The sequence below is a fragment of the Oenanthe melanoleuca genome, chromosome Z, assembly GCF_029582105.1.
Source record: "Oenanthe melanoleuca isolate GR-GAL-2019-014 chromosome Z, OMel1.0, whole genome shotgun sequence".
In the NCBI taxonomy this organism is placed as follows: Eukaryota; Metazoa; Chordata; class Aves; order Passeriformes; family Muscicapidae; genus Oenanthe; species Oenanthe melanoleuca.
Genome location: NC_079362.1, coordinates 7,690,887 through 7,715,978, shown reverse-complemented (window position 1 = coordinate 7,715,978; position 25,092 = coordinate 7,690,887). Strand labels below are relative to the sequence as shown.

General features: G+C 42.3%; 1 protein-coding gene across 2 annotated transcripts; it reads left to right on the top strand.

Moving 5' to 3' along the window:
* The first annotated feature begins 787 nt into the window (after nucleotides 1-787).
* On the top strand, nucleotides 788-24,711 carry ZFYVE16 (zinc finger FYVE-type containing 16). 2 transcript variants are annotated; one of them, XM_056513277.1, is made up of 19 exons: nucleotides 798-864; nucleotides 5,341-5,501; nucleotides 6,845-6,953; nucleotides 7,136-9,294; nucleotides 11,566-11,662; nucleotides 12,527-12,703; nucleotides 13,483-13,631; nucleotides 15,474-15,840; nucleotides 16,408-16,530; nucleotides 16,624-16,779; nucleotides 17,369-17,593; nucleotides 18,413-18,495; nucleotides 19,956-20,060; nucleotides 20,496-20,646; nucleotides 20,826-20,906; nucleotides 21,445-21,607; nucleotides 22,000-22,105; nucleotides 22,506-22,670; nucleotides 22,934-24,711. In XM_056513277.1, exons 3-19 carry the CDS (start codon nucleotides 6,884-6,886, stop codon nucleotides 23,093-23,095), a joined length of 4,539 nt encoding a protein of 1,512 aa, XP_056369252.1. In that variant the 5' UTR covers nucleotides 798-864; nucleotides 5,341-5,501; nucleotides 6,845-6,883; the 3' UTR covers nucleotides 23,096-24,711. The 2 variants fall into 2 exon arrangements, with proteins under 2 accessions (XP_056369251.1, XP_056369252.1); XM_056513276.1 differs by lacking the exon at nucleotides 5,341-5,501 and having other exon boundaries at nucleotides 788-864.
* The last annotated feature ends 381 nt before the right edge of the window (nucleotides 24,712-25,092 follow it).

The window sequence follows — 25,092 nt, the reverse complement described above, 5'->3', positions numbered from 1 at the left end:
AGTGATGTCACTGTGAGGGTGTGATGTCACCGGGACAGGTCTGAGGGGGGCTGGTGAAGCAGGAGTGATGTCACTGCGGGGGTGTGATGTCACTGGGACAGACTGGGAGCGGAGCCTGAGGGGGAAGCTGATGGAGCAGCCGAGATGTCACTGTGAGGGTGTGATGTCACTGGGACATACAGGGCCTGAGGGGTGCTAGTGGAGCAGCAGTGATGTCACTGTGAGGGTGTGATGTCACTGGGACAGACAGGGCCTGAGGGGGAAGCTGATGGAGCAGCAGTGACGTCACTGTGAGGAGTGTGATGTCACCGGAACAGACAGGGAGCAGGGCCTGAGGGGGCTGATGGAACAGCAGTGACGTCACTGCGGGGGGTCTAAGGGTGTGACATCACGTGACACGGAAGGGAGCAGCACCCCCTGCCGGCGGGGCGCGGGACAAAGCAGGGGGTGTGTCCTGCACGAGAGGCCCCGCCCCTTCCCCAGGCCCCGCCCCTCCCGGATTGAGTTCGGTCTGCGTCTCCGCCTTCCTGCGCTGTCAATCACAAACACAGCTCCGCCCATTTCCTGGTGCCACGCCCCCCCTCACGCTGTCCGTCAGACGTGTGGCCCCGCCCCTCTCCCGGCTGCGCCCCACTCCGGCCGTGGCGGGAAGCGCACGCGCAGGGTGGGGATGGGCGCGGTCGTGGTGACGTCACGCGCGGGTGTGGCCGCGCAGGCGCGTGGCGCGCAGCGGAGGGTCGAGGCCGCCGCCCGGAGCCGCCGGCGGGGCCGGGGCGGGCCCTGAGGGGAGACGGCCCCGAACCGGCCGGGTGAGGTCGGGGCGACGCGGCTGTGGGTGTCTGACCTCTGGCTGAGGCTGCCTGGGTGGGTGTTTGCCCCCGGAGGTTTGGGGGTGTTAGTGATATTATTGCTTACTGCTGTTCCATTTGTCTATATATACGGTATATACAGTATAGTATATATACAAAGAGTGTTATGTAGGGTATGTGGAGAATATATAGTATATAAAATAAAATATATGAGATTATTTTATAGGTTATATAGAATACATATATGGTATATAGGGTGTAATGGACAATCTTACACTGCACACTTACGGGCATGAGCAGAGTGTAAAACATTTTGAGTGTGTTTAGATAGGAGCAGTAATGGCAGAGAGCTGGTCACTGACACGTTCCAGGGAGTAGGGCAGAGGGTCCGGCTGGCTGCCACAGCCAGGTCAGTGCTCTGTGGCCGGGGCGCTGTGACACGATCCTCGGTCACTGATAAATGCCAGTCTGAGGAAATGGGATGTCGAGGGAGTGCTGGTTTCCGCTGGGGAGCGATCTGCCAGGCCATTCTCCAGGCCCGTTTTGTGTCACGAGTCACCAGTGCTGTCAGAGGCGGTGGTGGCACAAGTGGTCAGTGTGTGTAGGGCTGCTGGCCAGTCCCTCCCCAGCTGGTACCACTGGTGTGCCCGACACTGCTGGGAATCACAGCTGGCTCCAGTTTACTGTGTCCAATTCTGGGATTCATGGCAGAGGAAAGAGAAGAATCTGCTGGGCAGGATCCAGGGGAGCGCCCAGAGATGATCTGGGCTCTGCAGCATCTCTGTGCTGGGCACAGCCTTTGGGAGCTGGGCTGCTCAGGCTGGAGAAGGGAAGGTGAGAGGGGATCCCCTCAGCCCGTACAAACACCTCCAGGGCTGCCAGAGGATGCGGCCGGGCTCTGCCCGGTGCTGCCAGTGCCAGCACAGCAGCAGTGGCCATAAAATAAAGGCCAGGCAGCTGCAGCCCAGCAGGAGGAAGAACCTGTGTGCATGGAGGGGCAGAGCCCTGGAACAGCTGCCCAGGGGGGGCTGGAGTGTCCCTGTGTGCAGCCACCCCAGCCCGGCTGGACACGCTCCTGTGTCACCGCTGCAGGGACCTGCCTGGGCACGGGGATGGGCTGGCTGAGCTCCACACAGGTCCCTTCCAATCCTATAACTCAGGGATTCTGGGATTCTCTGAGTGATGTGAGTAACGCTGCTCTCAGTTCAGAGGAGCAGGATGGACAAATGAACGAAAATGCTCAGAGGCTGTTGTGGGATGGAGCTGTGAGGGTGGTAATGTCATCTCACTTCTGGTGGAGTTCAGTCCTTCTGAAGAGCCTGTGTTAAACTAACGGAATGGCACTCTTCAAACAAGACAATTTGCTGTGCTGTGTCCTGTAAGCTTGTCCTTATTTGTCTGAAAACTTCTGCAGCTTTTGTCTTCCCCTATGATTCAGCTCCTAAACTTGCTGTGGCAGCAGCCACCTCAGCTTTTGGTTTGGACAATAGGTTGTTTTGCTCAGTGGGAATAATTTTTGGTTTTATTTAAATTTTTCTCACAGTGTTTGTTCAGTTGTACTGAACTTCTCCATCAGGTTGATTGCTGATGAGCTCTGTGAGCAGCTGCTCCCTTAAACTTTTTGTCTGCAGTGCTTCAGGCCTGTGTGTGGGTGTTGGGGCATTGGGGGTGCTGAGGAGGAAAAAGCTAGTAATTAATTCCTTCAGTACCCTTGATGCCTTTTCCTTGGCCTTAGAATTAAGAGTTAGACATGGGTAAGGGATAAACGGGATTTTATTTTGGTATTTAATAAGGATTTTTATGGTGTAGCAATTTGTTGCAGTGGAACATGCCAAAGTGCATACACATGGTAGATGGTGTATACAATTTTATAGATTTTGTAAATTAGTATATTTAACAAAGATATTTCAATGAGATGTTTAAATAATTAGTGTGGTTTTTTTTTTTTTTTATTTTAAAGTATTTTTTCTTAGATGGGTCTGACCTTAGTTTACAGGATGTGTTTTAGTGGGGGTCTTGGTTTCTCAAGATACTGTAAGGTTTTCTGGCTTCAAACTGTGAGGCTTTTAGGATGCTTGGTCTTTTGGCTCAGTAGAATACCAGGATTATGTTAAGATTCTAGGCTTAAAGAATTACTAGTATGTATGTTAAGGGTACTGAGAATTTATGAAGGGTATATGAAAAGAAAAGGCAAAAGTCATCGTGGCATCACCCTTAGTGTGAGAGAAGGGCATGCTACTCCATGAGCATTTCACTGTGAACTTAGTGCTCAGTGGTTGGGTTTAAATTGTAGGTTTTGTTCTGCTTGTGGCAGTTGCTGGGGTGGAAAGGTGGAAAAAACCATTTCAATCCTCTTACAATCCTTAGTGCAGCTTTCTGCTCAGGCTGAATGTAATGATTAAACACGGTGATGGAGCTGAAACAAGGTGACTGTGCAGCGAGCAGAAAGACTGCAGTTGTGCGTGAACACTACAGAGAATGGTTTTCAGAGCTTCTTAGATATCAAAAGGTAGCTTGGCTTCAGACCTTGAATTGGTCAGGTGTTAATATTTAATAGTCTGTTCTGTTTTACAAGTTATCACCAGTGAAAGCTGCTAGCTGTCTCCATTTATAGAGTGTATCTGGAAAAAAAACCCATCTGGAAAAAATCCATCCTGTAAGTTGGCCACTCAGTGTCCCAGCAGCCTTGTGTTATCTTTCTCCTTTGAATAAGAGTGTGCTGAGAAATCCCCAGTAGAATGTTGGTTCTGAACTCTGGAATATGTGCCTGCTATGTTAGGAGGGATAAGTAATGTATGAAGGACATGAAAGAAGTGTTGAGGTCCGTGAAGTGTTTTTAAACGCCCTGTCACACTTGCGGGCAGTGCAGTCATCGAGATACCAGGGTTTGCATTCCACAGTTAATAGTTAACAGTTTTAACGTGGTAGAACTATTGCCTCTGCTTCTCAGCTCTGTGTGGGGAGTGTGTCAGACCATTTTTTGGAGATCTAAGATGAGTTTGTTTAGGGAGACAACAAAGGTTTATCTGGAGAAGTGACATGTCCACTCTGCAGTTTTTTGTAGTACCTTTTGTGCTTTGGTTATTATTTTGAGATGGACTGCTATTTTATCTTCAAGTCTTCTCCTACATGAATATTTAATCTATCTTTATCTGAAAGCATATGGTCTTTAACAGACAGTGATTTAAATATAATTTAAAAGTTTTTAAAAAATCTATAAAATGGAGCTGGTGAGAGCCTTAAGTTGTATGTCTCCTTGCACTATCAGAGACTTGTTGCCTCAGATAAAGTTATAAGCATTAAGTTTATTTTAAAAAATACTGATCTGTGGCCAGTTTAGACTGCATTCAGAGTCCTACAAAACATATTCAGAAAACAACAGTTGTGCCTAAAAAATTGTATACAGCAGTGGTGCTCCTGGTTTCTGATAGTTAAAGTATAGTGTAAATCTTTTGTTACAAGTGTAGGTCTTAAAAGAATATGCTCAGAATAAATGCAGTTTGCTGAAGCACATGGTTCCTGCAGACCCTTCCCTTGGGGAAACAAGCAGCCATTTAATAAAAATGTGTCACCAGAGCTTTTTCATAAGTTTTAATCCCTTAATGTAAACGTTGGGACAGGCTGCGGGCAAACCCAGGCAGCAGAAAATACAACTTCTTCCTCTTGCTGAAAGAGGATTTGAAACAGGAGAAAATAGAAGGCTCTTACAATTCTTTGGTGATGCAGGCACTTGGAGTCAGGACAGAGAGGTGCAAGGGGGACAAGGGATTACTGCTGGTCTGCCCTGTTTTGGGGGTTTCGATTTTGTTGTGGGTTTCAGGTTTTTGCTTGTAGGCACACTGTAGAAAAGATGAAAACCTATGAAAATTTGAGGAAAGAGTAATGAAATTTGGAATAACATATGCTGCTTTTTCAAGGGTAGGTTATTCAAAATACTTTATGAAGTCAAATAATAATTTTATTTAAAAAATAGATTTAACTAAACAAAGCAATGTTGCTGGGTTGGTAGACTGAGGTATGATAGTTTTCTGAGCTCCCTGTAGAAGTGAGTTAATCTGTATTAAATAGATGTAAATATTGGCATATGATTTTAGTTCTTTTCATTGAGTTCTTCCTTTTTTTGTAGACTTTAGTGGGCCAACACTGTCCAGCATCAATGCACCCTTCTAATTAGCATTATAATCTAATAATAGATAGTGTTGTATTCTAATAATACCCTTATGCTTAAATCAGAATTTGTTGTATGTGTCTCTCAGGAGTGGAACACAATTAATATTCTCTAGGCCTTTTAATTAAAGACAAAGGTAGAGGAAGTAATTAGTTCTCCTCTGTGGTTTTTTTTTTTTTAAATGGAGAAAGGTTTTGGTTCTTATTGGTGTCTGTTATTGATATCTGTGATACGGGGTGAGGTTGTATAATAAATACCTACAGAGAGCACAGATCAGCATTAAGCATCTTCTGATGGCCCCTTTTCTTGTAACCTTCAATATTTCTTGTTTATGCGGTCTGTCTGGCTATTGACTGTCCACAGGTACGTGCTTTAGGGACGGGATCTGCACTTTGATGTCTTTCAGTGAATCACCAAAAGCTGTTAATCGTGTAAGGTTCTTAATTGGAATAACTTCCAGTTCATGTTGTTGCATCCCCCCTTGCCAGGAGGTCGTGATTGTTTCAGGGAAGAGCTGTGTTCAGGTGGATGAGGAGAAGGGGCACTGAGTCTGGGCTTGCTGCTCTTTGAGCCCTCTAGACTTGTGTTAGAGTGCAGCCTCACAACCTTGGCTGTCTCTAATGGCCATGGATATCAAAACAGAGTCTATTCAGTGTCCATTTTTGTGTATGGGCACAGAGTTCTGCATTGCTGTGTGTGTGTTCCACCTTCCTTATGCTTTTGCAAGCCTCTGTTTGAACTGCTCATTGCCTTAAAGTGCTCTTGTTCCGTGCATATGAATGTGGTAAATAATTGCATCACATGTGGTGAACGGTTACATATTAGTACAGGTTGAAGCTCCTGATCTGGACTCTTCAGGGAGGGAAAACCTTAGAGCTTAGCGGGGGAAGTAAGGCATAAAATCTAGGTCTCCAGCAGCAGGGTGGCCTGGGTGGTGTGAGAGGATTTAAGTGTTTGTTTGAGCTCTAAGTCTTTTAGGAGAAAGACTGGACAGTACTACCAGTTGGGTTGGGGTAGTGTGTGCAGTCAGGCTAAATGCACAGGTAAAAGCAGAAGGAAAACTAGACAGCTCTCTGCAGGTGTAGTTCACAGGCATTAGAATAAATGGATCTCAGTCCCTCCAGTTTGCTCAGAGGAACTGTAAATATTGATTTTTGATAGGCAGTTCCACTGTATGGCTGTTCAGCCATTAAAAAAGATGTGCAGTTGGAAAGCAATTCTGAGTGACCAAAAAGGCATAAAATTGAGTGTCTGGAAAGGTTCATTAAACAAATAAACTGGGGTGTTCTGCAGTGGGGAATGTGATTGATTAATAAATAGCTTTCTGGTGAGCTGGTAAGTCTATAGTAAGAGTTTTATGTTCTTGGGATCTCAGAAGTATAGTTGTTTATGTGTTTTGTGTAGAACAGAAATGTTGGATTTTTAATTAATATTATTTACACAGTTCTGTTGTGTTGAAAGGTAATAATGACCTATTTTATTTTTTGCCTGTGAACTGTGTGGTGTAAAATGTTTATGGGGTCAGACTAGAATATCCTAATATTCCTTCTGGTTTTAAACTTGCTGACATTGTACTGCCAAAGCAGATACCTTCAGATGCCTTTTTTTTATTGATAAGTAGCCTCAATTTTGCAATTTGAAGTGAATTTGGGGGTGTATTGCTCATAGTGCTGACTACACTGAGAATATCCAGAATACTTAGAGGCTGCAGCCCTGTTTGTGCTTAGGGCTTGTTTACAAGAGGGAGAACAAAGTATTAATAAATTAAAAAAAAACCACAACCTCATATGAACTGCTGTCTAATATGAACCCTTGGGCTTTGTAAACATAAAATGCTTTGAATTAAATGCTGTGTTTTTCTCTGTAGGTTTAAGAAGGCTAAAGCTTCACTCGAACTGTGACTAGAATGGACAGTTACTTTAAAGCTGCAGTCTGTGACTTGGACAAACTGCTTGATGAATTTGAGCAGAATACAGGTTGGTTTCTGCGCTGCCTTTTCGTGGAAGTACACGGTCAAATGACTGTTACCATGGTGTTTGAAAGTAGCATCTGCTAAGTAAAAGCTTGTATTGATGAATAGATGGGGTTGAGAGGGAGTGCTCTGTGGAAGAGAGGAGTCTTATAAACTTTGCTTTTGATCTCTTCTTGCTTAAAATAGATGAATGTGAGTGCTTCAGAACACCTCAAAATCCATATGACTCAAAGCTTTCTTCAGTCCTGGATTGCTTGGAGCATGCAGACCCCAGAGCAGGGCAGCCAGAGGATCCTGTCAGATGTCCTGCCCCAGAGCAGAGCTCTCTCTGTGCCTCTGCAGGCACAGTCGACGTGCTCAGTTACTCACCACCCAGAGAGAAGGGTGTGGCTGGACCTGACCTTTTGTCCACTGTGGACAGTGGTCCCCTCAGTGAAACTCAGTCTTTGAAGCTGGGGAGGTGCAGCATTCCTGTGTGTGATCTCGTCAGTGACACAGCGAATTTAATGCACTCGGTGGCTGCTGCTGAGGGGGCTCAGAAGCTGCAGCCGGATCACCTGCAGTGCAGCCAAGCTGGCTGTGGCGTGTCCTGTGTCCCTGTTCCTGCTTGTGTGGCATCACCTGGCTGCTCTGGGGCTGCCAGCACCAAGCACAGTGATGGGGACTCAGTGCTACAAGATTCAGGGCATCTTACAACAGAGCAAAGTAATAATTTGGCTTTAAAATCAGAGTGTTACACTGCAGGAGCTGTCCTGGGTCTGTGTGATGATCCACACAGGACAGAACCTGTGAAGTGCAATGAAGTACTTGACCACCCTGAACAAACTGCTGCCCTGGATACTGAATGTGTCACTGTAGCACCACAGAGTTGGAGTGCACACAGTCCCAAAGATGAGAAAGCCTGTGAAAAACTGCCTTTTGCACCACAAGATGACAGTGCATGCTCTGCAGCAAGCACAGAAGTGTGCGGAGGAAACGCCGTAGGAAAGGTAGACCCAAATGATGGGAGTCATGCTGATTCCATGCCTTCAGATCTGCCAAAGAGGCAACTCTTGCACAACAGCAATGCAGCATCACCTGGAAATGGTGTCTTACCAGGCTCCTCGTGTCAGATAGGAGCTGAAGCAGAATTGGAAAATAAAGGCGCAGAAGATAATGTAGATAGTGAAGAACTTAATAGCAGTGAGAGAGTAAGCAGCAGTGAGATAGTAAGCAGTGTTTCCAGTTCGTGTATGTCAGCTGAGGATGTCCAGACATCTCTGTCTTGTCTTTCCCTTCCTGTGTCCATGTGTGGTTCATTAGTTGTAACAGAAGAAAAGGTTAATCCTCTACCTCAGAATGCAGTGGCCGAGGTTATTAGTGATACTGTAGCTATTCATGCTGGAGAGTCTAAAGCTCATCTCCCTGGCAGGGAATCCTGTGAAAGTACTAACTGGCATGAGCAGGAAGATTTAGCTGAAATCCATGAAGGCATTGCAGAAAAAGGTAGCGGTGGAGAGAAGTACAGTACTGAGAACGTAACTGATGATGGTGATTCTCAGCAAATCAAAGCTTTTCTAGATCTTGGAGCTGAGCCATACGGTGTTGGTGTAGACACCTTTTATGATGAGAGCATGAGCTCTGTTATGGCTGACTTTACTGTTGAGGAGAATGTTATTAAAAGTGATATTCTAATAAGCGACGCTGAGCTTGATGATTTCTTGTATGGACAAAGTCTGCAGTCCAGTGTGTTGAAGTCATCAGACAGTGATGGTAACTTGATGGAAGCTGATGCAGATGGTGGGGATTTAACAGATCTGAACAACCTGGTTTTCATGGAGGTCAGTGAAGAGCTTGTGCAAACAAAAGTGGAGGAGATAATGAGCATTAATAGTAACCTTAAAGCATCTGTTCCTGACAATGAAGTGGAAGCTGCAGCAAAAGTCAGCATGTCTCATGGTCAGGGCGTGACTGAGAGTGGCAGTGGAGCTCTAGCTTCAGATGTTTGTATTAAAGGTGCGAGACCAAAGCAGTTGCTTGACCTTTCCCAAGGAGCTGCTGGTCAGAAACAACTGAATAGAACAAGTGAGCCTGAAAGAGAAAACCAGGAATCTGGTTCTGTTACTGCAGAAGCTCCCCTCTCAGGCATCAGTGTAAATTCTGGTAACAATTCTGACGCTGGGGAAAGCAGCTGTGAAGCTGGAGGAAATCAAACATCTGAAAACGCCGGATCACGTAGAACTCCTCCAGCTCTGTCGTGGAAACAGCCCCTGTGGGTCCCAGACTCTGAGGCACCCAACTGCATGAGCTGCCAGGCCAAGTTCACCTTCACCAAGAGACGACACCACTGCCGAGCCTGTGGCAAGGTGAGTTCCTGCAGAGGGGTCCTGTGCTGCTGGCAGGAAATGGGGATTTTCATATAGGTACAGCCAAGATTGAGAAGGGAAAGAATATTGTGAAGTTTTCCAGGCTCAAAGTACTTCATTTAACAAGGACCAGTTTTTATTTTCCCTCCATAGGAACCTAAAGACTGTTGGGAAAGACTGATGTTAATTAAGAAACGTATGACCTTTTTTGTGGAAATTGTGATTAAAGGGGAGTACTTAAGTATGTTCTTACCTGCCATTACTGTCTAGGCTGATGTGCTTTGCATAGAGTAGGGGAGATGAGATGATGGACTACTTCATCATAATCATATTGAATTGTTAATCATTTTTTTAAGTATTTATGTTTTAGAAAATTGAGGTGGTGATGATAAGAATCCAATGGTTTTACTAGTGATTATAGCTCTGCCCACAAACCTGAAGGGATTATGTTCTTTCAGGAGCTGTAGCAGCAGTACCAATGCAAAAGGATTTATGGTCCAAATCTGTCTTCCAGTGTGTTTAGCTGTCCCAAATAAGACATTCCTTGTGAAGCTGTTGTTGGGAAAACTAGTAGGAATGCACAATTGTCCTCTGTGGATGTTCTAGAAGACAATTGTATGGATTCCCATGATCCTTTCTCTTTTTTATCAATGAAGATAGCAACACTTGTGGACTCTGGCTTCTGTGCTGGAGGGCAGTGTGCAGTTAATGCTCCCTGTTTTCTCTCCCACCTGCAGCCTCACAAACCCAAACAGCTTTGCAGTTCCATTGTCCAGGTGTTTGTCTCTTCCTGTGGTACCCTTCTTCCTGGCTCAACCTGGACCTGCCTGTTTGCTCCACAGCCTGCTGTTCACTCCAAGTTTGCCTTCACCTTTTGGGTGCATTAGGATTAATCCTCGTGCAATCCCCTCAGGTCCCAGTGTCACCAAGGGTATGAGGAGAATACTCCTGGCAGGGGATTGTGCTGCTTGCCATTTGAAGCCCTGAAGTGGATTATAATGGATTAGCAATTAGTCCTCATCAGTTCCATTCTTAACATGTACTGAGCATGCGTGTTTCCTCTTGAGGTGGATTACCTGTGGCACTAATCCAGAAGCAGCTGGAATAGTTCCTTTTTTTAGCTCATATTACACTGATCAATCTCTGCTTTTACAGCTTAGAGGAGTTCATTGCAATAACTTTTTTTTTTCCTGTTTCATTACTGTTTGGGATTTCCTCCCCCCCTCCCTTGATCAACTTTGTTTTTCTGGATTGGAGCAATTAGGAGTAGAGGAGATCTTTAGGGGTTTCAGAGCACGTTCTGTAAATGCTCCAGAGTCTGCATATACCCAAGAATGGTGTGATTCATTAAAAACTTGCAGATCATCCTTGAGAGCATAAGGGGAAAATGACAAAAGCTCCAGATATTTATGGCAACTCTTGCAAAACACCAGCTATTCTAAAGACATAATTCTTTGAAAGGGATTGTGTAGAAGTTGTCCAGGCTAATAAGACACACTTTTCCCTCTGTTTCTGCTCAAAAATAGACAGGATATAGATGCTGTTGGAATAGAAGAGCATATTCCTTTCTTCCCAAGCAGTGTTCTCTGAAAATACTTGTCTGAAGGGAACTTGTCCCATGCAGGCAGCACTGCTTGTTCTTGCTAAGGGAGCAGGAGAGCCTCTGAGAGCCTCAGCAGTGAGCCAGCCTGCCCCAGCAGCCTGGAGCAGAGAGAGCTCTGCTGTGCCCAGGGGGAGAGGCAGCTTGGGGTGTGTGACAGGCTGAGAGCAGCTTGCTGAGAGCTCACGGTGCTGCAGAGCTGCTCCTAAACACCACAGCAAATCTGTGCCTCAGCCCTTGGCCCAAGCACTGGTGGTTAATGTAAAATGCTTACAAAATTTTACACCAAAACCAGGAGTGATTTTGGGGTAGGTGGTGCAACCTGAAATTCTTTTTACCACTCCAACTAAGAATTTTAATATAATTTCAGTTGGGTCCTCCATTCTGCTGCTTTCTTCTGGGTATATATTGTGGGTTTTGTTCTCTGTTGTTTTTTTTTGGTTTTTTTTTTTTTGGGTTTTTTTTTTTGTTTTTTTTTTTTTGTGGTTTTTTTTTGTTTTGTTTTGTTTTGTTTTGTTTTTTCCTGAGGATTTCTTTGTCAGGGATCAAGATACAGATGTGAATACAAGGCTGCAGATGGTTTAGAATGAAGCAAGTGTATTTTTTGGAAGAGTTTCCTATTCACTGTGCAATGTGTCTATAATATTTAATGCAATCCTTTTCTGATTCAGGTTTTTTGTGGTAGCTGTTGCAAACGAAAATGCAAACTGCAGTACATGGAGAAAGAAGCAAGAGTCTGCACTGGTTGTTATGATGATATTAATAAAGGTAAAGAGATTTTTTTTAGTAATTGCAGTAATAATTGAAGTATCTCTTTTACCTTTGTTCGTTTGGGGGAGCTTCATTAATTGGTGTGGGTTTTCCTCTTTCTGAGATGGAGGGATAAAGATAATAATTGTATCTTAGTTGGATTCCAGTTCTCATTTTGAACTTTGACTCTCAAGTTGGTTGTTTTTTCTATTAAAAAATAAAATGAAAGTAGTTTTTAACTCTCTAGGACTAAATGGGACGTTTTAGAAGAATGCAATTTATCGTGTTGAGTCACCTGTGTCAGGAATCTAGCAGAAGTTATCCTCCCTCCACAGTAGCCCTCTGCGTGTTTAAAGGCCACATCCCTGCTTGTTCTCACATGTTGTTTGCCCACTTTATGTTGCTTCCTGTCCTGGTGTTTTTACAAGTCACTTACCAGGGCTGCAGTAAATGACTCATCAGGTAACCTTTTCTTAACTGGAGGCTAAGCATGGATGCTTGTGAAAACATCAGGAGGAACAATTGAGGTCTGTTGATGAGTATGTAAATAACAAGTTGAAAACATGTCAGATTTTTAATAGGCCACCTGAGTGGATTTCAGTCTGACCAGATGTGTTTGCCCCAAGGGTTGGGGGTCACAGTGGTGTAGTCACTGCAATGCTGCCAGGAGGTCTCTTTCTCTCATGAGAAATGAGGCAATTATGCAGGTAGAAAACAAATCTAAATTTTCTTCCATACAACAGTGTGAGTGTTTATTTTTCATAGCTAGATCACAAACTGTGCATTGCCTCTGCCAAAAAAACCCCCACCCACCCACAGTACTGCTCTGCAAATGAAGTTTAATCAATTGTGAGATCTTAAAAACTAACCACATTATTTTAGCACAGGCATTTGAAAGGATGATGAGTCCAACTGGTCCTGTCCCCAATTCCAGTGTTTCCTCTGAACATTCTTCTGCTGTTCCACCTGTGGAGGAAGGCCAGGTGCCAGCTGGTGCCAGCTCTCCTTCACCCTCTGCACTGTTGCCTACCTCAGCCCTTAAACAGCCTGGTCCTGAAGGTACAGATGCTAAATATGTCTAACACTTGAGAGTCTCTTTGGAATGAGCTGCTTATCATGTCTGGGATTTATGGCTGGTGTTTTCTGTGTGAAAGAGGAACACTCTGCATGGAAACACTTTCACTTCCCAGTTTTTGTGCCAGGCCCAAGCTGGCACTAAATCTCCGTTTATGAACTGTGGATGTTACTTTCTTCATTGCCCTCTCTGTTTATATTGTAAATCTTTTTGTGGAGCTGTTATTTTTATAATTTTTACATGTTTTGGGAGATCTCTGGCTTGTGTTGGACTGCCAGTCTTGGAGTTTAAACAAAAAGTAGCAGTTCAGGGGGATGTTAAAAGGGAGGAGCAAAGGTTCATTCTCTCTGTAAATACAAATTATTAGTGGCTAGCTAGTGTCTTTGTTCCCCTTTTATTAGACATCTGGCCTTCTTCAAAAAAAACACATTTTTAAACAAAGTGATAAATCAAGATTTTTAGAATATATTTAATCTTTTGGTTGTGATACGTTTTTCATTCTTACATCACTACAGAGGGAAGATTGAAACACAGCCTTCAGTAACGTGAATTGATAGATTTCACTGTAGCAAGGCAGCTTCCTCTGCAAGTGAGAGGTTTTGTTGCATGTATTTGCTTCACTACTGACTGGCTAATGTCAGCCTCTGCCTGTGCTTCGTTCCAGTAAAAGATTCTGTGTACATGGGAGAAGGGGTTTCATTTCTGTCCTTTCACACGTTGGAGCAGTGCGGTAACGTGGAGTTGTTGTTTCACCCTGTTGCAGGGCTGTGCCCCAGAGAGCAGAAGAGGGTTTGGTTTGCAGATGGCATTTTGCCCAACGGGGAGGTGGCAGACACAGCAAAGCTGTCCTCAGGAGCCAAGAGGTCTCAGGACTGCAGCCCCGTGACCCCAGAGCTGCCGCAGACACCCAAGGTGGGAGTCGGGATGGTTCAGATACCAGTTACCTGTGGGAGACCTTGGCTAGCCACTGATGGGGCCCTTTACGCACCATGGCTTCTGATTCACAGCCTCTGCAACCTGAGACAGTATTTGAGTACTGCTGTGAAGGGCCATGAAGTCCTCGGATGGAAAACACTGAAGTAATTTTCAATTTGAGCAAAGCTTTCAAAGGAAAGCCTTGTTTGGTTTGAGGTGAACTTCCAAACTGGTGTGGCTGAAAATTGGCCAAAGAAATTTTTTTTGTACAAAAATTTTTTTTTTGATGAACCACTTTTGTGAAGGTGATCTCAGCCACAGTTTTTAAGCCTGTCATTAGCAATGTGCTTACAGTACAAATTTGTGGTTGGTTGTTTCTATTTCCGGTGGCCTTCTGTAGTTTTCCTGATGGATTAGAGTAACCAAATTGCTTAGTGCCCTGCAATACTACATCATAGGGTGCAACAAAATCTGTGTATTGCTTCTAGTGTGAACTAATATTGAATTGAGAGGGGGATTTTTTTTTTATCATGAGTCACATGCATACTGTTGAATGAATTGCATTTTAAAAGGAAAGTCCAAAGAAGAGGTGTAAGTTTGCTGTGGAAAGGCTTAGAGATGTTCCTCAGGTGAAACCTTTTTAAGATAAAACATAGCACTGAAACGCTGTCTCAAGTAATAACATAAATTCCATTATTCTCACAGCACACAAGAGTTTTTAAAATAAATTGTTAAAGCTAAAAAAACCAGATCATTATTTGTTTATAGATGATTTGAAGATTTATCAAGTGTATAGAGTTTAAACCAGTTTTTACTCATGAAGAACTGTAGTAATCAAATCAAAAAGAGTTGGAGTAATCAAGAGATATAGCCTGTTTCTCATTTTGGGGAAAGAGTAGGGTATTTGCACATGCAGAAGATGAGCAATGCCTAAAACTAAAAGCAGCATTGACAAAGTGAGTGGAATTAGTTGATAGTTCTGTACAGCCTCAGAACCCAGACAAAACCAGCACAGTGCATCTCTGAAGCAGAGGCAAAATCCTGAAAGTGCTACCACAGGGTGCTGTGAAGGGCAAAAATGCCAAGTGATGTGATACACCAGCAAGCAGATTCAGGGAAGAGGTTTATTATTAGCCAATTTAGCTATGTTTTTGTCTGTGTTTTTGTGGAGTCTTCCCTTTGGGGTCGGTGGTTTTTTGTTTTTTTTTTTATTTTTATTTTGTGGCAGCATATTTGTTAGATGGAGGATTTGCTGGAAGCTGATGGGACACCAGGGGAACTGCTACAAGGCAAGCATAAAGGTGTCGGGTGTTTTTTGTTTGGACAAAGTCTTCCCTCTAGATATAGGATGCAAGTCTAAAGGAAGATAATGTGCATCTCTGTTTTTGTTGGAGGGGTCTTGAGGTGTTGGTTTTTTCATTTTATTGTTCTGTGGCAGCTGACATCCCACCATGCCTGTGCTCATGGCTTATATCTGTCCTTCTGGGGGAGCAGCTTGGGTTGGACTCCAAGCTAGAAATTAATCAGGATGAGCAAAGCTACATTCAGCTATTAGTAGAATAGTAGAAATAGAGTAGAAATATGCTTGCAGTGCTCAACTGCTGATCCAGTTTGTGTTACCAAACAAATAAATTAACTGTGCATCTTCACTGTGTAACTCCTAAAAAAAAAAAAAAAAAAGGACGATCCAGGATAGATTTGCTGGCTTTCCTGTTAGGAGGAAATGTATTCTCAACTTTTGTGATAGATTTCTTTCTCTTTTTGCCTCTAGAATGCTAATAATGGAATTTACCTGGTAATGAGATAGTGTAGACTTTTTTTATTATTTCTTCTTCACAGGCTGCAAACCCAGAGGAAGATGACCTGATAACTGATGTAAATCAAAAACTGAAGGAAGAAATAGATAAGATTCCAAGAATGGAGGAATTACATCCTTCTGTTCCTTCAGATAGCACACAGCAAGCCACTCCAGGCCAGAGTGAGGTGGCACCTGGTTACAAATCTGGAGGTGAAGAGTGTTCCCCTGCAGCAGCTGAGGAGAGCAGTCCCAGTTCAGTGGAGCAGAGCACACAGGGTGTGCCTGTCACTGCTTCAAGTTACAGAGCACTGTGTGGGGTGGAAAACTGGGTGCCACGAGAGATCAGCCTTCTTCCTGATGGTGATCAGCTGCCACCACTTCTGCTTGCACTGGGTGAAAGAGGGAAAGGTAAAATGGGGTAACATTTTGAGAGAATTGTTAATATTTACTCACAGAATCCTAGAATCGTTTGGGTTGGAAGGGACATTAAAGCTTATCCAGTTCCACCCCCTGCCATGGGCAGGGACATCTACCACTATCCCAGATTTGTAAATACACACACATGTGCATGCAATTTGTATTTTAATATAATTTTCATGTAATTAATTTGTTAAAAAATCAGTTGTTGGGTAATTGCTGTGCATTTTTAACAAGATCAGTACCTTAATGGCAATATGGTGGTGGCTGTGCTCATGAGAGGTACCTGACAGAATCAGGGTATGGATGAAGAGTCAGCACATGTTCAGGGGTTTCTAAAGGAACAGTGGCCCTGGTTTGATCTTTGTTAGAAGCTTCTGCTTCAGTTCTGTATGTTCCTTGAATCTTAGGGTAAGCTGTTCCCTGGTTGATCTGTAGCTATTCAAATCTTGGGAATAATGACCAGGGTAGGAGGATGGGATGACTGTCATAAAGAACTGATTCTCTGTTTGGTCATTGGCTGGTATATTGAACCAAATCATGTGTTAATTTATGTAGATCTTCTGGTGGAGGACCACCCATTTCACCAAAAGGTCACCTTGCTGCTTGGGGAAGGAGGTCCTAACCCATTGACTTTTATTCTAAATGCAAACTTGCTTGTCAATGTGAAGCTAATAACATGTAAGTATTGCACATTTTCTTTTCCATTAAATCAAGCCTTTTTTTTCTTCTGTCCGTAAAACAGCATTACTGTGGTATCTTATCTTTTTAAAGATTCCTCAGAAAAGTGCTGGTGCTTCTCAACAAATGGACTGCATGGTTTGGGTCAGGCAGAAATTGTCATTCTGTTGCAGCGTTTGCCAGATGAAGATGTTTTCCCTAGTGAAATATTCAAATTATTTCTTGACATCTATAAAGATGCAATGAAAGGTGTGTCATTTTAATGTCTAACTTTTTCTTGTGTGGTGTAATCTTGCTGATCTTTAAAACCTAAAGTTGATAGGTAATTTTTCCGGAATTATTTGTGTAATGATTCTGTTGAAAGAGCTTGCAGTGTTAGACTAGAGTTCTAAATAACAGAAACAAAAGAATTTATTTTTGTTTCATATACTTCTGTAAATATCCTGTTTGCAGGGTTGTTTTGTTGTTTAATCATATTGCAGTGGAGATTCTGGGTATGAGCCCTTAAGTCTGTGTTTTTTTTAGGACACTTGGCACTTCATTTGTAGAAGTAAAGTGCTCATAAATGTAAATATTTTAGGTCTGTTGATCAAAACTCATCAATTGATGTTTTTAGGACTTTTGGCACTTGTGTGAGAAACTTAGTTTCATAATCAGAGTGATTTATTATCTGTGAGTTCTTGTTCTGTGGGTTTAGGTGCCTGACAGAATTCAGGAAAATTGTGAGATAAGTGGTGGGCTTGCAAGTCTTTCAGAGATCACTGCCTAGAGCAGCTCTCTTGGCACTGAAGTGTGACTGACCCAGATCTGTAAACACTCTCCATTCCTCTTTCTGCAGGAAGGTTCATAAAAAATATGGAGAACATTACTTTTACAGAAAACTTTCTCAGCAGCAAAGAGCACGGAGGATTCCTGTTTGTTTCACCAACTTTTCAGAAACTTGATGATCAGATTCTACCAGATAACCCTTTTCTTTATGGCATTCTTATCCATAAGCTGGAAATACCCTGGGCAAAAGTGTTTCCAATCCGTTTGATGCTGAGACTGGGAGCAGAATATGGGGGTGAGTTTTAATGGCTCACTAGCTGTACAAAATGTCAAGTTCCCTTTGGAAAATACAAGTGGTTTTTAGACAAGCAAGCTATTTTAAAATAATCTTTGCAGTGTTTTATATTACACTTGTATAAGCCCAACATGCAGAGCCACATGGTTCATTGTCCTGCTAGACTTCCTTGATTTTTTTTTTTCCTTAGCTGATGAGAAAGCTAAGAAACCAAAATTGACAGTGAAATATAAAGATTTTTTTTTTGGTTGTAGGAGAAAGGTTTGAAGAGATGTTCACAAGCCCAGTTTACAACTCTGATACAATGATTATTTCAATTAAATTATTTGAGTTAAGTATATTGGCAAAATACTACTGTTTCATAAACTGAAGAAAGATATTGATTACTTTTAAAGATAACTTAATAATACATTGGAAACATCTAAGCATGTAAAAAGGCTGTACGCCCCCCTTGTAGAAGCTGCAAGTCTGTAAACATGTACCTGTCACTTGTTCATGGGTTTTTGGAGCCCATGGTGGACCTCTACCAGCCACATCCTGTCTGGTGATAACAAGGGTGACAGCTGCTTTGTTGTTGTTCTTTCTTTTACCAAACCATTTGCTGTGTTTTGTTTTTTAAACCAATTTTGTCAAATATAACCATGGAGGGGCCGGGGGGGAACCACAGAGTGGCTGAGAGTTAGAGAGGGGCTCCGCTTCCTCTGGCTGGTCAGATGTTAAAATTTAGAGACAGATTATAGCTGAAAAAAACTGTAAAATGACTTGGAATAGCGAGTTTTAGAGTTGTTGACAGGTAAACATGACCTTTTTTCTTCCTAGCCTATCCAACTCCTGTGGTAAGTGTCAGGCACCGGAAGCCGCTCTTTGGAGACATTGGACACACGATTATGAATCTACTTGTTGTGAGTAAATGCTTTATTATCCTCCCTTCCTGTTGTAATCAGAAATAAAGTATCCTCCAAACAAATTCTGAGTCTTGAAAGCACAGCTAATGTTTGTGTTCTTCATACTTAAAACTGGTGCGGGAGTTCAAAAAGCTGTTTGTTCCACCTTGTATTGTTATGCTCTAGTTCTGGTGGTGGAAAAAGGCTTTTAATGAGTGAGGAGATGTTGGATTTGCATTGATGCTGGTAGTCACCATTGTTCAGGTGCATTTTTCACTTCTGAGCACAGTGGTACAGGGATTCTTCTCTTAAATGTGACAATTTTAAATGTGAAGAAACGGTTGATAGGCAGATGCTATGGACTAACTGCAGTAGTAATTTCTTTATCAGACAAACTTAACTTTGCCACAGTTATTCATCTTGACTGTGAAGGACTTTTTGGCAAAATCATAAATCAAGTCTGGAATTCATGCCATTCCCTGTGGAAGCTTTCCCTGTGTTGCCCAAATAATTTGATTTCAGATTGCAGTAAGCCTGTGTTCCTGACCAGTAACCTTCCTCTTCTGATACTTAGATAGAGCTTCTAGCTCTTTCCATCCAACATTCAGGGCAAGGATGTGGAAAGCAGAACAGGTCTCATTTAGGCAATCACTGGATCCTCTCTGGGTCTCAGGACCATCATAGCTGAGATGAAACTGCAGTCTTTGCCCCCCTTTTCCTTTTTGCCAGCACAGGTGTGCAGAGCACTGTGTAAGGAACCAGCTGGAGGAGGTGAATCTAAGAACAGCAGATTTCCTCTTGCTGTAGGAGTCACACTGTAATTCATGAGCCAGCTCCCAGCCTCACTGAGATGTGCCAGTGCACCCTCAGACTTTGGGCAGCCTGCTGCTGAGTGGGGCTTCTGTGCAGATGAAAAAAGCCTCTTTATACTTTTATTCCAGTAAAAGCAAATGAGACCATTTCATTCCTGATGTTGTGGAAATAAACAGAATTTTGCAGAAGTGGATGAGGAGATGGGTGATTACTTCTGTCACAGAAAGGGCTAAGAAACTGTGCAGTGTTCAATCTGTAAATCAGCAAGTTAGAGCTGTAGGGGACAGGCTGTGAGTCTGGAAACAAACTCATCTGTAGTGGCTTCCATGCTTCACTTTTCTATCAGAGGGAGGATGTTGAAGTTTTCCTTTCCCTAAAATGCTGGGATTCTAATGTGTGTGAAGCAGCCATAGAGTTAATAATGCATTGGTTAATAGAGATAATTTGTCAGTGCTGTGGATTTGTCAATATATTCACTGAGGTGCCTGTCACACACACCCAGTGGCAAAAAGGGATCCCTGAGTCTTCAGCCACTCTTATTATTGCTGTTTTTTAGAAGTCCTATAGATATATTTAGAGTACCTTCATCTAAGTGATGAAGGTAAGGAAAAGATAAGAAAATAATACTTAATTGTCTGCTAACATAAATACTTTGTCTGTTATAGGACCTTAGAAATTACCAGTATACATTGCATACCATAGACAACCTGTTTGTTCATGTGGAAATGGGTAGAAGCTGTATTAAAATACCTCTAAGGAAGTATAATGAGGTGAGTACACCCACCTTAGCTTTGTAATCCAAGCTGCTTTGGTCTTCATTTTTTGTATCATACCAGTCACACCTCTACAATCAGTTCTTTGAATAAACCCTCTCTGAACTTTATACTGACCTAAATGTGTAATGGGAAGGGCATGCAATTACATGAGCACACGCTTCCTTCTTTGATAGCTGGAAAGTGGATAATGAGCAGTGGAGATTTAGGATAGGAGATTTAAGATAGTTTCTTCTTTCAGTTTTGAAGAAACTGAAAGATTAGCAGTTTCTTCAGCACCTCTCAGCTTGTGTTTTCAAACATTCTTTCCTACAGGTTTCTTCTGATGATGTTTTGCTTAGTAATTAAAAAAAAATAAAAAACACAAACAAACAACAACCAAACCTTTCTTAGTGAAATTTATCAGTGTGTTGACAAATTTTGTGTTGGCAGGTGATGAGGGTGATCAATTCCTCTAATGAATATGTAATTAGCATTGGAGCAAGTTTCAACACCGAAGCAGATTCTCACCTGGTGTGTGTGCAGAACAAGCAGGGCCTCTATCACACACAGGCTATCAGTGCCACAGGACAGCCCAGGAAAGGTAAGAGGTCTGGGGACAAAAATCACTTTCTACAGCAGAAATGGACATTCAGTGTTAGGTTGCACAGGAAATGCATCTCTGGTGTTACATTAAATTGTGTTTTAAGAGGAGTGCAGGTTTAATGTCAGTTGCAACTGGAGTGACACGAAGTGGTGCTTACTTCCTTCTGCTTTTTCTAGTTACAGGTGCAAGTTTTGTGGTGTTTAATGGAGCCTTAAAAACATCTTCAGGATTTTTAGCTAAATCCAGTATAGTTGAAGGTAAGAATTTTGTTCTGTTCTCCTCTTAAGAGACTAAATGAAGAAAAAAAAGTAGCAGCAGTCTAGTGTAAGGGCTTCATGCTTCAGTAAGCAAAACATTTATTTTCAGGTTTTAAAATTTTGTATGAAACCTATTGCAAACAAATGCTGTATAAAAATACATGATAGTTCACCTACTTGTTTTAAAACATTAAAATTTAAACTCGGTTTAATCAGTGCAGGTCTTTTCCTTTATGGAACTATTTTCATTGCCATATTGCTGAAATAAGTATATTGGCACATATATGCAAAAAAATTATTTCAAAATTAACTTTAAAATGATCTTTTAGTTTGTGTTCTGTTGACAAAAAATGTTTTCTTCCTCTTTCATGTAACATTTAGTGCTGTAGGTGGGGGATGGAGTACATTTGTGCATTTTATGCATTTATTAATTAGTTGTAGGAGATGGCTGGTCTCAGTAGAATTTAGGCCAAGATTCTATAAAAAGTTTGCTGCTTTTCCTGTGGATAATGAGGAATTTTAACTGGTTTTCTTCTAGATGGACTTATGGTACAAATAACACGAGAAACAATGGAAAGCCTACGTCAGGCATTAAGAGACAAGAAGGACTTCAAAATAACCTGTGGAAAAATGGATGCAGGGGATGTGAAAGAATATGTAGATATTTGCTGGGTAGAAAATGAAGAGAAAACAAACCAAGGGTAAATGTACTACCACAGTCAAACATCTGAGAGAATTCTTACTCTCAGTGTTCAAATATCTGCCTTTAGTTTCTTGAAATTATTCTGAAGTATTGTTTTGACATTATCTTTGGTATGTAGTGTCTTAAACACTATTCATAGTGTTCATAGTGTCTTAAACCTGTTATAGTCTTAAACCTGCAAGATTAGGCTTCTATTAATGCTGTTAGTTCCCTGTTTAGGATATTTCTTTTTGTACCATCTGTATTTTCCTAGTGCAAGTCCTGAATTGTATTTTGTTGTGAAGATGTTTAAATAGCTTTAAAGGATGGGTAAATATTTTTTCATGGAAGTTACTGTATCTAAACTATAAATGTTGTTTAAATTACTAATCATACTATTGTTTTCCATAGAATTTTAAGCCCAGTTGATGGAAAATCAATGGAAGGAACTCAGAGTGAAAAAGCACCACAATACAAAGACTTTGAAAGAGAGGGAAAAGTTATGAAGTGCACTGAGGTTAGTGCATTTTATCATTCTTGAGCTTCTTTTGCACTTTTTGAGTATTTAAGTGATGATGTGATGATTCTAAGTAATACTATTAAAATGAGCTGATTTTACATGTAGCCACCCTACCAGGCAGAATGTTCTGTGCAGCTCCTTGGTGAGTTTACAGACTTACCATTCTTCTCTGAAGAAGACTATAGTCTGTTAGCAGGGACAGCTCTGTAAATGCCTAAAGCAGGCATTCCCGTGGTTCCTGAAGGATTTTGATTATGTGCATGAAATACTTGGGTGCTTTCCCAGCAGACAAGCATCAAAGCCTGCCCTGTTTGGTGTTAGGTGAACCTGAACTACTCTGTTTTCTAACTTTGGGATGTACTAGGCTGCTGATGCCCTTCCCTTTCTCTGGTCTCAGGTTTACTATTTTGTAAAGGATCATGAACTATCCGGTGCTGTTGCCCACCAGTTTGCAAAAGAGATTGCCATTGCCTGCAGCACTGCTCTTTGCCCTCACCTTAAAACCTTGAAAAATAACGGGATGAATAAGATAGGACTCAGAGTTTCCATTGACTCAGACATGGTAAGCTTTCAACTTTTATTGCAAACACTCCATTTCCACTGAAGTATCTTGCCTTCTAAGTACCTTGGATCTCTCAGTGAATATTTCGAGAGTTTTTCCCTACCCAAGCTCCAGGTTGAGGATGACATTTGGGGAAGAAGCTGCCTTAGTCATCAATTTCTCACTTCTTGGTAGCTGAAATATTATTTTACTGTGATACAGCACTTTCTGCAGTTATGTTAATGCAAAAAGTGTTAATTAATGTCAATATGTTTCCCTCCCAGGTTGAATACTTAGCAGGATCTGGAGGGCACCTTCTTCCACAGAACTACCTGAATGACTTGGACAGTGCTCTGATTCCTGTGATTCACGGTGGAATGTCAGACCCTGCAGCTCTACCACTGAAAATGGAATTAGTATTTTTCATTATAGAGCACCTGCTTTGATGAGGCTGATTTCATGCATATACTGATTTGCTAGATCTGAACACCAAAGTTGTAATGCTACAAACACTAAAAATGTTAAAGTTTCTAAACCTGTTATGTTTTAATAGCTTTTCAAACAGTTGTTTTTTTTTAAAGCCCCTCAGATCCTCTCTGGTTCCTCTGCCACAAAACAGTTGTAGTTTGTGTCATGAAGTTCTGAAAGTTTACACTTAATACAGGTGCAGGAGAGTGCAGGTTTTGTTACTCCTCACACAGTTGTAGCACTTGGTAGGTGTGGTGTAACTCCAAGTCATAGGATCTTGCCTCTTACCCTCACATTAGTGTGTAACTAAAGTTGCTGGGGTTCTGTGATCTCTGCAGATGCTTCCCCCTGCAAGAGCTGAGCACTGGAGCAGGGCTGGCCCAAAGCTGATTCCTTTCCTCAGGGGGCTCAGACCTGGCGCCCCGTGTGCCAGGGCACCTCTGGAAGTGCAGGGGGAACACTCTGGGTGTGTGGACAAACACTTCACTGAGGTCTTTAACCTGGGGATGTGATGCTGGTGCTGCAGGAACATATGCTCTCAATTAATATTTTATAGAGTAACTGTTTTCTTTCTTGTATTTATAAGGATTTATCTAACTTAAATGGATGCTATTTTTATAAAAAGTGCTTTTTTCTTTACTCTCTGTTCAGAATTCCATATACAATTTGACCTTTCAAGGATTAGGAAAAAACAGATTACCCTTCATGTAATCTACATGTAGCAATAAGACAAGAATTCTGCAGTATTTTTTCTGCTCCTGTCTACTGCTTTTGCCACATTTTAGTAGCCACCTTTGCTTTCAGGGAGAACAGATGTATTAAGTCTGAATTTTCACGAACAGGTTGATTCTAGTGGAAGGTGTCCCTGCCTGTGGCAGGTGGGGTTGGAACTCTTTAAGGTCCCTTCCAACCCAAACTGTTCTGGGATTTTTAGTATACCTGAGGTTCTTGCATAGGATGTATTTTTGATACTGGGTCATTTAGATCTATTTATGTATTTGTGATGCATGTGATTTGTACTGAGGTTCATTGAACTGCAGTTGGAATTTGGTAGCAGCCACACAACTGCTTGTCAAGAACAGAACCAAAACTAAATATATACAAGATCTATATTGTTTTCAGTAAAAATGCTGGTACAATTTTATAATGAGAGTATTAAAACTTGGATGCCTTCTTGATGCTAATAGGGGATATTTTATGTTTTTGTATCAAAAACAATTTGTAATTTAACCTAATCTGCTCTGCTGTTATCTGTGCTTTAACACTCCAGTCCTAGAAGGGCTCAGGCATTGACATCTTACCCTGGATGGAACTGAGCTGCATTTCAGCTTCTCCTGAGAGAAGCTGCTGTGCTGACTTCTCCTGAGAAGCTGCTGTGAGAAGAAGGGCTGAACGCACACACAGTACAAACAAAACGTGTTTTTGTTGAAAACAAGCTGTACCCAGGCCCTCGAGGGAGCCCAGCAAGAGGCTGAACGGTGTTTTGGGTTTGTGACAGGGCCAGGGCACCTGAAGGAACAGCTGCCTCTTGGCACTTAACCTCTACTAACTCCTTTTCAGTAATGATCAATAAAGTTAACTACAGTGCTTGCGACCGTCGGCCTCTTTATTTGTAATGAAACTAGCAAAGACAGATTTGGAATGTGTGTGTCCTGTCTCTGCAGCTGTCTGGGACTCCTGATGTTGCCCCAAAACTGGATTCATCCCTCAGTGTGCTGCTGGGTGTCTGTCAGTGCTGGGCAGGCCTGGGTGCTCAGGGTGCTCAGCACACCCCACTGTCCCAGTTATCCCAGTTACCCCAGTTATCCTGCCCTGATTTACACTCCTTACAGAAAGGCAGAGCTGGTCCCTGCCCCATCTGTTCCTGTGTTCAGTGAGCAGGGATTGCCCCCAGATCTGTGAGCCCAGACCTGCACACGTTTGCGTACTTGGAATGCATGTACACCAACGTCCTGATTTCACACACAGTCACGAA